Genomic DNA, 15,491 nt, shown 5'->3' with positions numbered 1-15,491 from the left:
GTAAAGCCATTAATGTATGTGGAACACCATTTACCAAGTGTTCCAGGAATATGTTGAATATTCAACTCAGAATATTCTCAGAAATAATTGAGAACTATAGAAAATAATACTTTGAAACCTACAAACATAACAATGTACCTGGTAATAAAAGTACATGGGTATAACTATCATATACATAAGAATTCTAATAGAATTACATAAGTCATAATGATGTCTGCCAATATTTAGGGAATACTATTTGAATACATGAATATAGATTTCCTACAATCCCAAACCCAAGTATATAAAATTTAAGTGAAATAGCAGCATTCTTCATATGGCGCTTCCTTGCCTGGGAGGTACTGAAAGATTAGTTGATAGGTTCTGTGGCTTCAGTAAATGAGATCTTTTTGGCAGGCTCACATAACAAATGTGGAGACATACAGCGGCACATTTCCACCTGCTCGGGACTTGGGTTTCTCATGGGTGTGCTATTTCAAAGATGCCACATATCATTCCTGAATGTGGTGACAAGTTGAAGGCTTGTGGAGAGAGAGAGATCTCTCTTTCCTAAGGGAGGCTTTCTTATTTGGATGGATAGTAACAGAAGTCTGAAACCTTGGCTATGTTTGTGGAATCCAGAATCCATTGGAGCCTCTTCTAAGGTTCTCTCCTATGAAATTTTAATATAATTGAAAAGAACAACTTTTAGGACACATTCCATCTTATTTCTTATAGGACAGATTTATTTATCATTTATGTATCTTATTATTTATTTATTGAATACAAAAGTATTTTATTTTTTCTGATTATATGTAAAGTTTTCAATATTCATTAAAATTTTTTTTTTGATAAGGCAATTGGGGTTAAGTGACTTGCCCAATGTCACACAACAAATGTCAAGTGTCTGAAGCTGAATTTGAATTCAATTTCTTCTAACTCTTGGGACATTATTGAATCCACTGAACCATTCATTTGCCCATCAACATTCATTTTTATAAGATTTTGAGTTGCAAGTTTCTTTTCTTCTGAAGCTTGGAAAGGTTGAGTCACTCAAAATTACTCAGATAGTGTCAGAGCCACAATTTGAATCCAGGTCTCCTGTGATTCCATGTTTAGCTTTCTTATACTAAATTGATGTTGAGTCTGATTCTTTATGACCCCTCTTCTTCTCTTCCTCCCTTCCTCCCCTCCCCCCCCCATTTAGAATTTCTTGGCAGAGATATGGAATGATTTGCCATTTTCTTCTCCAGTTTATTTTACAGATGAGGAAATTGAGGCGAACAGGGTTAAGTGACTTATCTAGGGTCACAAAACTAGTTTCTGAGGTCACATTTGATTTTAGGAAGGGGAGTCTTCCTGATTCCAGGCTTGGCACTCTGTGCACTATGACAGCATTTATATTTGTCTTAATGAAAAGAATATTGGATTTGAACTCAGTATCTAAGTGCTACCTTTTGTTACCCTGGACAAATCCACTTAATATCCCTCAGATCCTCACTTGTATGAGATGATTGGACCAGATGCCCTCTAAGGTCCCCTTCAGCTCTAAATCTATAATCCTTTGATACCTTGTAGTCACAAACCCTAATTGGAACTGGTTTTAATGTGGATTTGGTTTTTGATACATTTGTTTTGTTTATATAAGTGAATCTTTAAGTTTCCTGGGAATTCTTTTGTGCTTAATAATATCTCCATTTTTTCAAACTTTTTGTTCAATGAGTTGCTTGTTATTCTATGATTTTCAATGTGCTTTATAATTATGAACTTTGACAATTATTTTCATTTGTACTATAGAAAGAGAGGACGGTCAATTGATCTAAACTAAATGATTTTTCAAGATCATAATTCAACAAGTATTTAATAAGTATTTGCTGTGTGTGAGACACTGTAGTAGGTGCTGGGGAGACAAACATGAAAGCATATTAGATGATGGGACTAAAGTGATGGACTTTGATGAAGAAGGTTGGGGCAGCTTTGCCTCACTTAAATCCCTGTCTTGACCTGTGATGTCACTGATGTTCTTCCGAAAATGAAGTAGGAGGATTCTGAGGAGGCAGAGTAGGGCAGAAAACTTTTGGTTCTCCAAATTTTCTCTGCAGAAAAATGGAACATTGCTTCAGAGGGAATGTAGAGCAGGAGAAATAAACTAAAAGTCTGGGTAAAGCAATTGTTCTCCTAAGACAACCTAAGAAGATTCCAGTTAAGAGCTGACTCCCAGGACATCTGCAGAATCAGCAAACAAACAGCCCTGGGAACAGCTGGGATTGGGAGGCAGCCTCACTTTTAGAAACTTGTCTTTCAGACAGTTTAGGGGTCTGACAGATGAGCAGGAGAAGATTGAAGGACTCTTCACTGTTGAGCAATACCCAGCACAGTTGTGCTGGCCAGATCCATCCAAGGCTGGGCTTCAGCTTTGGGGGAGAAAGAGCTAGCACATATCTGGTAAGTGCAGGAGCAGAAGGTCAAGGGACTTGAAGACCAGAATCCCTGATTCCCCAGGGAAGGGAGGACAGCTGTAGTTTGCAGCCACCAAACACAAAAATGAAATAGTCCTTGCCCTCAAAAAGCTTACTTGGAAGAGCCATCATGTAAGCATTATTTATTTGCAAAATAAATACAAAGTATTTACAAGGAAAAGACTGAGAGGGCTTTAACAGGTGGGGAAGACCAGGTAAAGCCTCAAGAAGGAGATAGTATTTAAATTGGGTTTTGAAGGAAATTGGTAATTCTAAAAGGCAGAAAGAGGTAAGAGCTGTACTCCAAGCATGAATATAACTTGTGCAAAAGGACGAAGATGGGAGCAACAAAATGTGGAACAAAAAAACAAGACAGTATAGTTGTACCATAGACTGCATTAAGGGAGCAATATAAAATTAATCTAGAAAAGCAAGTTGGAGCCAAGTAGGGATGGACTTTAAATGACAAGTAGAAGAGTTTGTATTTGAGGCAACTAGGTGGTATAGTGAATAGACTACTGAACTTAGAATCAGGAAGACCTGAGTTCAAATTTTGCCTTAGATGTTTATATGTGATATGTTTCTTAATCTTTCTTAGCTTTTATTTCCTTAATCTGTAAAACAGAGGTAGTGATAGCATCTAATGATAATATATGTACATAACTTAGCATATCTTAGAATGCTGCATAAATGTTAGCTATTATTCATCCTAACAGAGTGACTCACAGTAACTGCTGCTTAATAAATGCTTACTTGAAAGAAAACCATGAGTCATCATTTATCTTTTAACTGTGGAGAGGTACGAATTGTTGTTGTTTGGTCTTTGTTCTCCAAGAGGACCATATTCTCAGGGAGGGGATGCTGTGATGTGCAAGCGAGTTGGACTGAAGTGAGGAAGGGCTGTGCAAGGTCACTGGCCTCGCTTTCCCCTCCAGAGTCATCTGGTTCCAGTGGCCAAATATGGATCAGGACAACTGGAGATGGCCCTGGATGAAATGGGAGAACTTGGCCTTTTAAAGTCAAGATCTTCCATAGGTCTCAGTTTGACTGAGGTCACACCCATTCAGTGATTAAGTGTGCAACTAAGGCAAAAAAAAAAATCTCCTATTTCACCTAGTCAAAAAAAAAAAATCTAAGTAAATAAATCAATAAATCTAAGAGGAGACGACCTTCAGGATTTCTGGCCAAAGAAGAAATGTTTATTAGTTAAATTCAATTTGAGTCAATCAGGACCCAAACAAAAAATAATGGGGCTTGGCCTGGGACCTGGAAACTGAATAATATTGCTTTAAACATTTGTCCATCCCATACATATATACCACCTCTGTGAAGATTCCCTCCTCCTCTTGATCTGAGTATCTTATTTGACTTATCCCTTTGATTTATATGACCAATGAGGGAGTATATCTCCAGAAGGCCACTGTTAAAATTCATGTTTTCTGGGAGTGGAAATAGCGCCTGGTTAGAAGAAGCTCTCATCTTTCAGCTCTCATCTTCTTTAATGCTGTTGATCAGTTTTTCAGATATTCATTGAATAGAACATTTGGACAGAAGAGGTATTAAATCTTTGTTATAGTTATATGTAGTTATATATATATAGTTATATAGTTGTTATATATAGTTGTAGTTATATATAGTAAGAGATGAACTACTTCTTTATGGATATCTCTTTTCTGTCCTGTCTTGTCCTGCCCTGTCCTGTTCTGTCCTCTCCTCTCTTCTCCCTTCCTCTCTCATTTATGGACTAAAACAAGTATTTATTTACCATATTACAAAAATGTTTACACTTGAAACTACTAATCAATTATTTACAACTTGCTATTCCTTTTAAATATATAATAAAATTATCATTAAAATTTTTCTTTCTTCCCTTCCCCACCTTAGAGATGGCTATCTTTAGACATAAATATATGTATATATTTACATATATACACATATTTATATAAGTACATACATATATGAATGTAAAATCATTCTATACATACTTTTATTTATCTGTTCTTTCTCTGCATGCAGAAATCTTCCTTTAAATATTCCTTGCTGTTAATTTGAATATTTATGATGGTCAAAATGATTTGCCCAAAATTGTTTTTGAAAACACTATTACTGTTACTGCACACAACAATCTCTGTCTTTTTCTTTTCCATTTTTCCCTCTCCTCTCCTCTCCCTTCTTCCTCTTACCTTCTTTCTTCCTTCCCTCTTCTTGCTCTTTTCCTTCCTCTCTCTTCTTTCTCCCATTCTCTCTCTGTGTCTCTTTCTCTGTCTCCTTGTCTTTCTCTCTGTTTTTGTCTCTCTGTCATTGTCTTTCTGTCTCTCTCAAAAATATATATACATCCACATATCTATCTATCTATGTGTGTGTGTGTGTGTGTGTGTGTGTGTGTGTGTGTGTGTGTTACATAATTTTACTGAGGAAAACCTTTCTAACAATGAGATCTATTCCAAAATGGAATGGACTGTCTCATTATGTCATGAATTCTCTCTCACCTGAAGTCACCCAAGGTTAGATGACCACTTCTTAGAATGTTGTGCTGGGGATTCTCATTTAAAGCAGCAGCAGTAATTTTGTAGTGATTAGAAAACTGGCTTTGCACTCAAGAACACATAGTTTGAATCCTTCTGTCTGTGTGAGCCTGAGAAATTCCTTTGAACTCAGAGGGCCTCAGACCACATTACAAGACTGTAAGTTGCAGAACAGTTACTGATTTATGTTGTTGGGATGAATTTTCTCACATAATTGGTATCATAGTTCTAGACTCCCAAACAAATTCTTACTCAGAGAGAGAAATTGGGTTTGATTGCCTGTTCCAACTCTGAAATTCTGTAATTCTTTACCTAAATCCCTGAACTAATCCTTCACTTTGAAGGATAAATTAGGTTCTTTTGTAAAAGGAATTTATTGCCTTACTATTTTTTCTTCTTAGTTCACTCTGAATGAACCACCTCAACCTCTACTACTGGTAATTGCATGAATTTCTTTATGTCTTTTGGCTTCAATAGCTTTTCCATGTGGCCTACGTGCTTATCAAATTTGCAAATTCTCCTCGTCCTGATCTATGGGTCCTGGAAAGATCAGTGGACTCTGGAAGAACTTACTTGCCTTGGCAATTTTTTGCTCGTAAGTAATATACATAAATGTTGCTGCTTTGAGGTTTGTGAAACACTGTCCTCTCATCAATTCTCATCATACCTACCCTTATTGTGGGGGGAAAAAGTATTTGCAAGAGATCATCAGAATATAGTCTTTAAAATTTTAGTCTCTAGATAACAGTTCATGAGGCTATAAATAATTTCATAGGCAATAAATTTTACTCTTTTAGCTACAACTCCTAAGGCATAGTGTCTGGCACATAAAAGGTACTTGATAAATTTATATTGGATTATATATACATATATACATACACACAGATATGTATATGCATGAGTTCAATCTTAAGATATCACCACCTGGAAAAGTTGAAAGTCAGAATGTCTCTCATGATGAAGTCCTCTGTTCATTGCTCTGGGGAATATAACTATGTGTATTCCATTATACAGACAGACTATTTTAGGATGCCTCTGAATAATATGAGATAATTGACATTGAAAGAACATTGCCCAAGAAGTGAACCATCAGAATGAGTTTTCCACAAGAGATTATTTATGGGAAAATTTGCCCGCTGAGGACTTAAGCCTCCCTCCAAATATTGCTTTTAAAAGTAGAGTGACTTAAGAGTGATTTGAAAAGTGGAGTCTTGAAATGCAAATAAATGTTACCCATAGATATAGATGTAAACTCTTGAAACTACAATGTGTCAGTCTGGTCATTGTTTTTTTTTTCCCCTCTTAGCTTTTCATCTCTCTTTTCATCAAATTAATATATATCTGAGAATTTACCATAATTTTTTTTAATGTTTCTATGTGAAAATGCTTCTTTGTTAGACTCTAAAATAGACTGTTGGGAACAGTTTGGGACAGATGCCAACATGCCCATCACTAACGACAATGATGTTATCTGCACCACTGAATATTCTCGGATTGTGCCCCTGGAAAATGGAGAGGTGAGTGTAACTAGGAAGGCTGTAAGAAATGACATTCAAAAGTGCACAAAAATTATGACAGGCATGCCATTCTTATACAAACAAAAAGTAATCAAGGTCACCTATTTGGGATACAGGTGTTAGTGAACTGTTGCTAAACTTTGATGGAAAAAAAAACTTTTTATGATTTACTAGGTTGTGGTATCTTTAGTGAATGGTCGTCCAGGAGCAAAAAACTTTACGTTCTCTCCTACTCTGAGAGAATTTACGAAGGCAACTAACATCCGCTTGCGTTTTCTCCGGACCAATACCCTTCTTGGACACCTGATCTCTAAAGCTCAGCGAGACCCAACAGTCACTAGAAGAGTGAGTAATTTTCAGCATCCCTACTGTTTTTTAAAAATTTCTTACCACATTAAGTTTATTTAGTTAGAATTAAATTCTACAATTATAGTTCATGGATCCCAAGGCTCCCTAAGACCATGGCAGGAGGGTAGGAAAGGTGGTGAGATAAAAATTATTTTTCATAATAATTGCTTCTTTGCAGTTGTGATCAACTTCATGGGTAATACTAAGACGTTATTTGTCTATTAAAATACTTTTTCCTTTTCCATCTACATAACGGTGTGAGGTCAGATTTTCTTCATAAACTTCAACTGGAATAATATATCACTATATATTGAATACTCAAGTGGATATGAGAATCAAATTGCCTTCTATTAAGCCAGATATTAAAGAGATTTGCAAAAACATGTAAAACAATGACATTTTCCTATTTTTTGTTTTGGAAAATATTTTTATAAAAATGTTATGTTATTGGGATTTTAGTTGTCATTTAAAAATGAATATTCTAAAGTTATCAATTTCTAATTTGGTACATAATCCACATAAACAAAATTCTTTGTGTATATGCATGCAGGGGTATGTGGTTTCTTCAGTAATTTTTAAGAGAATAAAGCAGCCCTGAAATCAAAAAGTTTGCTAATTTGCTGAAACTAAAAGGGCTGCTAGTTTATGAAATCAATAATACTGATGGTGAAGGAGATGGTTTGTTTGCATTGCCAGGCCTGAATAAGAGTTGGGTTAATTTCTTTTGTTGCTTTTTAGAATCAATTTACATTTGTTTAGCATCTTAGAATTTTCAAAATACTTTCACGTGTACTTTCTCATCTGATGCTCCTAACAATTCAGTGAAGTTTGTAAGGCTGATATTATCATCTAACAGGTAATATGACAATTAATAAAAGTTTTGCTCTGTACTCAGAGCATTTCATGTTTCGAGATGTCAAGAGAACACTGTTACCTTGTGTTCCTTTCACTTCATTCCTGATAGGGGAGAGGTCTTTCCAGTGTAATCATGGCTGCTGAAGTGTTTTTGTGTTCCTAAGGCATGGGAACATTTTTCTTGTGAGTCTTACACATGTGAGGGCTTGAGAAATGAAATAGGAAGGGAGAAAAGAAAGTTAAGTTTTTCTATAGACTGAAAAACTTTTCAAAGGGACATGGAGGAATGGAGTAAGCATTTATTAAGTCCCTACTATGTGCCAAGCAGGATTAGTTAGGTGGTATAAGAGACAGAACACTGGGCCTGAAGTCAGGAAGATTCATTTTCCTGAGTTCAAATATGATCTCGAGACACTTACTAGCTATGTTGTCTCAGTTTCCACATCTGTAAAACGAGCTGGAGAAAGAAATGCATAACATTTTAGGGTCTTTGCCACGGAAACCCCAAAATGGGGTCACCAAGTCTCAGACGTGACTGAAACAATTGAACAAAAAATGTGTAAGGCATTATGTTAAGCATGTTACAAATTATTTCATTTGATAATGCAGGGTGGGCTAGGGATCCTATGAATGTGTGGGTGGTCGGTCTACCACCATTAATGCCAGGCTGTGCCCTGAGGGATCTTGTAAGAGTGGGTGGAGAATAAGTTGGATCATAATTTGTATACACTATTGGCCATAGAATGGACTTCCTGATTAGACTGAATCTGGAAAGGATTTTTTGTTGCTCCTGGTCATTTGGATCTAAACCATAATTCTGGCCTTGCTGATTTTATTAAATTGAGTATACTCTGCAGCTGCTTGAGTTTGAACATAGCCCTTTGCTTATGATTTTTTTTTGCATTGATTAAGTTTTTACTGATTGATCAGTTATTTTTTAGTTATGTCTGATTCTTTGTGATCCCCTTTGGGGTTTTCTTGGAAAAAGATAATGGAGTTGTTTGCTATATGTTTTTCCAGCTTATTTTATAGATGAGGTAACTGGGGCAAATAGGGTTAGGTATATGTCTGAGGCCAAATTTGATTTCAGGAAAATGGGTCTTCTCACCTTCTACCCCTTGGCTACCCTTTCTACCAATTACTGAAACATGAAGTTGTGACCTCTCATAATCTCTGAGATTCCTGTAGCAAGGAATATAATGAAAATTTCCTTTCAGTACAGATCATGCATTTTAACCTCTTTATGGAAAGATTGGACTTTCCTAATAGCAGATGAGAAATATCCGCAGTTGTCAAAATTGAAGTCCCTGAATTGACTTCATTGACACATTGAATTTTGTGTCACATTGACACATTAAATTGACACATAAAAGGTAGTACTGTCAATACTGGGTAATTCTGCTGAAAAGGCAGGAAGTCATGATTTTGCCAGAAACTGATGGTTTTTAACTTGGAAAACAAAGTCATGTCATTAAATGATTAGAAGTCTTTAGCATAATTATTTATTCATTTATTTTTAAAACTTTTTATTTTCAAAACATATAGTATAATTATTTTAAAAACTTTAAAAGATTATACAAACAAACTAACCTTTTTTCCTGCCTTTACTCTGCTATCTTGGCTCTGTCCTCCACCAACTCCTTTTCCAATTCAAAGTTTGCTGCTGATAATTTTGTTCTCAGGAGCCTACTTAAGCTACCCCTGATCTAACTTTACTACCATAATAATATGGAAGAACTGAGGAACATCTTTTAATCTTAACATGGACAATACTAGCTTATAAGCAATACATGTGTTCCTTGCTTTAAGAAATTCAGTTTATGAAAATCCTGGTAATAGTTACAACTATACATTACCTTTTGTAAAACTCTTTCCTTAGAACAACCCAGTGAGTTGAGGTAGAATCATTATACCCATTTTATAGATGAAAAAAGAAAAACTTAGAGAAGGCACTATTGTATAGCAGAAAGAATGCTACAGTCAAAGGTCCTGGGTTTGAAATCTGCTTCTGATATTTACTAGCTGTATAAACATGGGCAAGTCACTTACCCTCTCTCAGCCTCAGTTTTCTAATCTGTAAAATGGCAACAATAATAGCATCTACAAGGTTTTTGTGAGAATCAAATAAGATAATGTATGAAAAGCACTTTTTAAGCTATGTGAATCTTTATTATTATTATTATAGACTCAAGTCCTCATCTGTAAAATAAGCCAGAAAAGAAAATGACAAATCACTCCATTTTCTTTGTCAAGAAAACCCCAAATAGGGTCACCAAGTTTCAGAGCTGAAAATAATTCAACAACAAGAGACTCTCCATCTCCTCTTTCCCCTATATTTAAAATATCCTATGATTTACAAATAAATAAATAGCATCATATTTGACTTAAAAAACTGAGCTGTTGCACAAAGCAAGGACAACCTGTTATATAACTACTGTTTGTGGTGGTGAAATTGCTTGGGAAGAGGGGAAAAAATGGGAGGAGAGGATGGCCAAAATGGGCTAAGCATTGGGGAATAAGGGCTGTGAGAGGGAGTTTATATATAGATGTATACTCACACCTGTGTGTTTATCTCTACTCACTCAGTATTATTACAGTATAAAGGATATCAGCATTGGTGGAAGATGTGTCTGCAATGGCCATGCAGAAGTGTGCAGAGCCAAAGGTCCTGAAAACCTGTAAGTATATTGTGTGTGGTACTCTTTTCTCTTCCCTCTACAATAGGTATTCTTAACCTATTGGTCGCAAACTTAAAAAAAATGTGGATAACTACTTCAATATAATAGGATCAAATGAGATATTTGTTAGGTACTTTATATTGTTAAGCACAGAATAGGATCTTAATCAGTGCTTATTTTCTTCCATTCTTTTTATCCCATGCATTTCAATTTATGCTTTTGGGGGAAATATTCTTCTGTGGAATGATCCACAGTCTTCATCAGGTAGCCAAAGGTGTCCATGACACAAAAAGATTAGAAAATCTGCTCCAGAGGAAGCCAGTTGTGCCATGACTGGCTATTCAAGGAATCAATATATGTATATTTCATGTTATGTAAATAGTTTCAAGCAGGGAAATAGATTATTTTTAAACTACATATCCATGTCAAAGCAGAGCAAGAGGTACCAGTATTTTTAAAGTTTCTGCATGATTAATATACTCTTGTAGAAGAGATAAAAGTATTTATTTAAGGAGATAAAATGGGTTGTACATTAGATATGCAAATCATTTTTGGTTAACATTTAATTTCATATTTAAAAGGTATATCATTTCTAAAGAGTGATACAAAACAGTTATTTAAAATAATAAAATAACTGCTCTAGCTTTATACATATAAGGTAAATTTCATGTATTCTGGATATGTGCTTCCAACAAAGTGGAAATTCTTATCACCAGTGTAGAGTAGCAGCTTGTCATCTTAGAGACAACCCTTGTCTCTTAGACTTACAACTAATGAATACCTTATGCAGGATTCAAACTGTGGTTTTACTAATTCTGAGTCTAGTCTGTTATCCACTGTTATATCCTATGAAGAGGCACTTTTAATAAAAAAAAATCTCCCCTATCACCTTAAAATTCTCAATCTTTCTCAAGGGTTAAATCATTGCTTTCTGGGAAAGGTGAACATATTTCCCAATCTCTTTAATCTCATTAATTCTTTGACATCTATGACTGTCATTAATATTTATGTTCTTTCTGATTCTGAGTATCAAGGAACAGAAATACAGCCAAATCCATCCCTAATAGATAGGGTTTATTAATAGCAGACAAACCACCCACCCATAAAAAAGACAAACATATCTTTCAGTCTCATTGCCACCTGTGGGTCCTAGTCTTATTTTGGCTTTGGGAAATGAAGCTACATATGTAATTTAGGAAATCAACTTTGCCCAGAACTACACATTGATTTGAGTGCTCCAAAGTGAATAGAGCCTGTTTTATACTGAGGTAGTCAAAGGCAACTAGGGCTCTTTACAAATACACAAATATAGGGTTTTTAGAACATAGGAATCCCTAAATTCAACAATTCTCAGCACAATCAGTAAAAAACGAAGGATTGATAGAATACTTTTAGAATCAGGGACACTTACAGTGAGAAAATTGAGATTTTGAGGGATTTTTACTTATTCATACGTATCCACTACAGAGGTAGTGAGCATTCAAGGTGGTCTTTAAATGTTAGCCTTCTGACTCCCCTACACTTTACTGTTTAAAGTATACTCAAAAGATTTTTTAAAACAGCAAACATTGAGCATATGACAGTGCTGGGAGTGATATATTCACTCAGTAAACATCATGTCCATTTTTCAATTAAATATAAAAGATTTTACCACATAATTTTTTGTTAATGAGATAAAGGTATTTTTAGGATATCAAAACATTTCAAGAATATACAGAACTGAGGAAAAAGTTCTTAATTTTTTGTGTCATTGATTTCATGGCTGTCTGATGAAGTCCCCGAACCCCTTCTCAGAAAAGTGACCAGAATAAAATACAGAAGTTTACAAAAGAAACCAAGTATACAGAAATTTAGTTATCAAAATATTTAATAAATGCCAAATTAAGAACCTCAGAACTAGGAAACATCTTGCAAATGTTGGAAATTTCCAGATCATGATTTCTTATTCTTCTGAGGTAGTCAAGTGAATATATTTTCTCCTTTATCCCACAAAGTTACTTTTATTTTTTAGAATCATATGTATTATACAAAACATGATATAACTGAACATGAATAACTTTTGTGATGGTTAAATTGGTAGACTAAAAATAGATGACAAAGAGGGTGGGAGAGAGGAAAGTCTTATCTATTTGCCTATAAGAAAACTCAAACTTTTGCTCTTAATTAAGTTACTGAATGCATGTTAACATGGTTCCTGGGAGCATCATCTCAGTACTGAAAATAACTGTTTCCTTGACTTTCTGTAAAATTGAATATAAGATATGGATTAAGGACACCAAAAACCCCATTTTATTTTCTTACAGGGTTGGTGACCATATCATAAATTTGTAAAAATTATATGCCTTAGGAATGTTAGTATTTGTTTGTCATGTTCATTTTTATTTGCTAAACCAACATGCAGGAAGTAGTTTCCTTTCCTTGAATGTCTTCCAAAAAATAAGATTTATTTCCTCACAACACCTAGGTTTCAATGTGAATGCCAACATAATACATGTGGGGAGAGCTGCGATCACTGTTGTGCTGGTTACAACCAGAAGCAGTGGAGGCCAGCAACAGCTGAGAGAACTAATGAGTGTGAAGGTAAGTGGGAAGAAAGTGCTAATAGTGATTTTTTTTTTGTTTGTTTTTTTCCATTTTTCAGCTAATCAGTATTTGTCTTCCTCCTAAAAGTGCCATAACGTATACATGCAGGGGAGCCTTGTTACCTTCAAAATCATCACCTTGGGAGACTATTCACTTATTTTTAATAATGCTATCACAGTTCTGAACATTTTAGAGTCTCCTTTTTGAATTGTCTTCAAAACTTGCAGTAATTACTCAGTGAGTAAAGTTTTGCTTCAATGATAGCGTCTCTTCTCCCTTGGAGAATGTATTTAATTTTTATGAGATACATCAATCAGAATCAAATCTGTTAAATGAAGTGGGTATTCAATCTAGGTATGTCAGTTTGGGTTAAAAAACAAAACAAGATGAGGATTTAAAATAAAATTTATTTCCTTTTGTGGCTTCTAGTCTCTCAGAGGCATTATTTCTCTCATGCTTCTTGTGGAAGAGGAAAGTAGCATTTATTAAGCAGTCATTGTGTGTCAAACATTGTGCTAAGCACTGGGGATAAAAAGACAAAAATGAAACAGTTTCTGACTTCAAATTTTACTGACTCAATGTCTCTAGATTAAAATATCTTCGCAAGCTGGTTCCTTTAAGGACATCTATCTGTCTGTCTGTCTGTCTGTCTATCTATCTATTGTTATTCATCCATCATCTATTTATGTCTATCTCAAATACACGTTGATATATGTGTTGATATGTGTATGTATGTATACATATATACATGTGTATGTATATGTATTCTTATGTGTCTATTAAACTATAAGATGTTATCAAAAAGACTTGGAGATGTAAGGGATCAATAGGAGTCATTTAGTACAAACAATCCCCCTTAATTTATAGATGAAAAAAAATGAGGACTAGGGAGGTTAAATCCAAAAGACTTAGATTGCTTCTCCACCAAGAGTCTTTCTGGATGACATCCCTTCCATACTCTTGATGGAGCTTTGGAGGTTGACTGCAACCTCTCAGCCTCCTTTTGCTCTTCTGTAAAATGGTAATTAAAGCGCCTATCCTCCCAGTATTGTTGTGAGGTTCCAGTGAGATGATATATGTTAAGTACTTTGTAAACCTTAAATTGCTATTTAAATATTAGCTATTATTTTGAGTATGGGAGGTGATGATGATGATCAGTAGGGGCCACTCCTGTTATGACTTGCAGATTTCTTATACTTTTTATACAGTTTTTTATATACAGTTTCTTATACTTTGAATAATGACTGATCCCTTAAAGCTCAATAATTGCAATTTGATTAGTTCCCCAAATTTAGGACAATAGTGAAAGGCATTTTCATAATTATAGTAGATATGCATTAATCCAACATATGTTAAAAATGAAGATAGTTTTCATTGTAATGTTTCTAAGCTGTCAGTATGGTAGAAAATTGCATGTAACCTGTGGAAGCTAGACATGTTAGGGCTTATTTATCAAGTACCCTCTGAATTCCATTTGAATTATGTTATTTAAAGGTAAACATCCTCTTTGAGAAATAACTGATGTGTAAATATAGATGACTTGAAGTTGATTTTCATGGTGCCAAAAAATGAAACAAAAATCAACAAGCTTTAATGCTTTTAAAAAAATGTGTAACAGCTGGCTGCTTTTGTTTGCTTCCTCAAATTCATTGAATAATTTTATTAAACTATACAAACACATGTATTACTAGGGAAAATTAGGTAATTCAATTCAAGTTAGGATTATTAAATTCCATTAATGAATACAAGTTTTCTTGGTAAAAACAAAAATTGATCCAGAAAATTACATTTCCTTTTATAATTTTTCATTTTGATAAAATTTTGTTTGTATGAGACCTTTGTTAAGAATCAACTATATACAAAGCACCATTCTAAGTACCAACAATCTGTACATACCTTAGCTTCCAGGAGAATGGGAATGGGAGTAAGGAGTGGATAAATACATTGATCATTATAACAAAGGGATGGCAGAAAGTAGAAATCAAAGTCCTTTGAGAAATCTTAGGAAGGAGGTATTACTTTCATTTATAGGAGGGGCTTCAAAAGGTCTATGTCCATTTGAGTTGAGTCTTGAAGCCCCCCAGAGGTTGACAGCTTTCAGAAATGAGTAGTAAGAGAGTCTGTACTTCTTGGGCTTCAAGACCACCAAAGGCCCTCCACGTTCCAGGAGTCAGAAGCACTAGAGGTCTGACGTTGGTGGAGACTTACAAGCCACAAATAGTAGAGGGGTTGTGTCAGAACCACTACCAGAGATTTGAAGCTGAGGTATAGGGCATAGTTTGGATATTCACAATCCATCTTAGTATGTTAATAAAGAGCAGGTCCTCGTGTTAGGGTTCCCCCTTCCCAAGAAGATCAACATTTGATTTATTGATCTTGTTCACATTTCCTGTAATAGTACTGGAAAATTGATCACTAGAGATTTATTGACCTAGACATCCTCCTCCATCTCTCTGCTTGCCTTAACTTTTTGCCTCACTAAAATGAGAAAGAAAGGACACTATCCTCCAGTTTTCTTATATTTTATACCCAATCATGCATTCTTCA

The 15,491-nt window shown here is 35.0% G+C and overlaps 1 protein-coding gene across 1 annotated transcript in view; it reads left to right on the top strand.

The window, feature by feature from the left end:
* LAMA3 (laminin subunit alpha 3) overlaps positions 1-15,491 on the top strand; it is a 299,158-nt gene that overhangs the window by 62,217 nt on the left and 221,450 nt on the right. The window contains exons 3-7 of the mRNA XM_051970336.1: positions 5,441-5,558; positions 6,362-6,480; positions 6,655-6,825; positions 10,270-10,361; positions 12,826-12,941. Of these exons, the coding sequence (XP_051826296.1) occupies positions 5,441-5,558; positions 6,362-6,480; positions 6,655-6,825; positions 10,270-10,361; positions 12,826-12,941 (616 nt within the window). The remainder of the gene's footprint in view (positions 1-5,440; positions 5,559-6,361; positions 6,481-6,654; positions 6,826-10,269; positions 10,362-12,825; positions 12,942-15,491) is intronic.

The sequence above is a fragment of the Antechinus flavipes genome, chromosome 1, assembly GCF_016432865.1.
Source record: "Antechinus flavipes isolate AdamAnt ecotype Samford, QLD, Australia chromosome 1, AdamAnt_v2, whole genome shotgun sequence".
In the NCBI taxonomy this organism is placed as follows: domain Eukaryota; kingdom Metazoa; phylum Chordata; class Mammalia; order Dasyuromorphia; family Dasyuridae; genus Antechinus; species Antechinus flavipes.
Note: the sequence above shows the minus strand (reverse complement) of the source record. Positions and strands in the feature narration are given on the sequence as shown.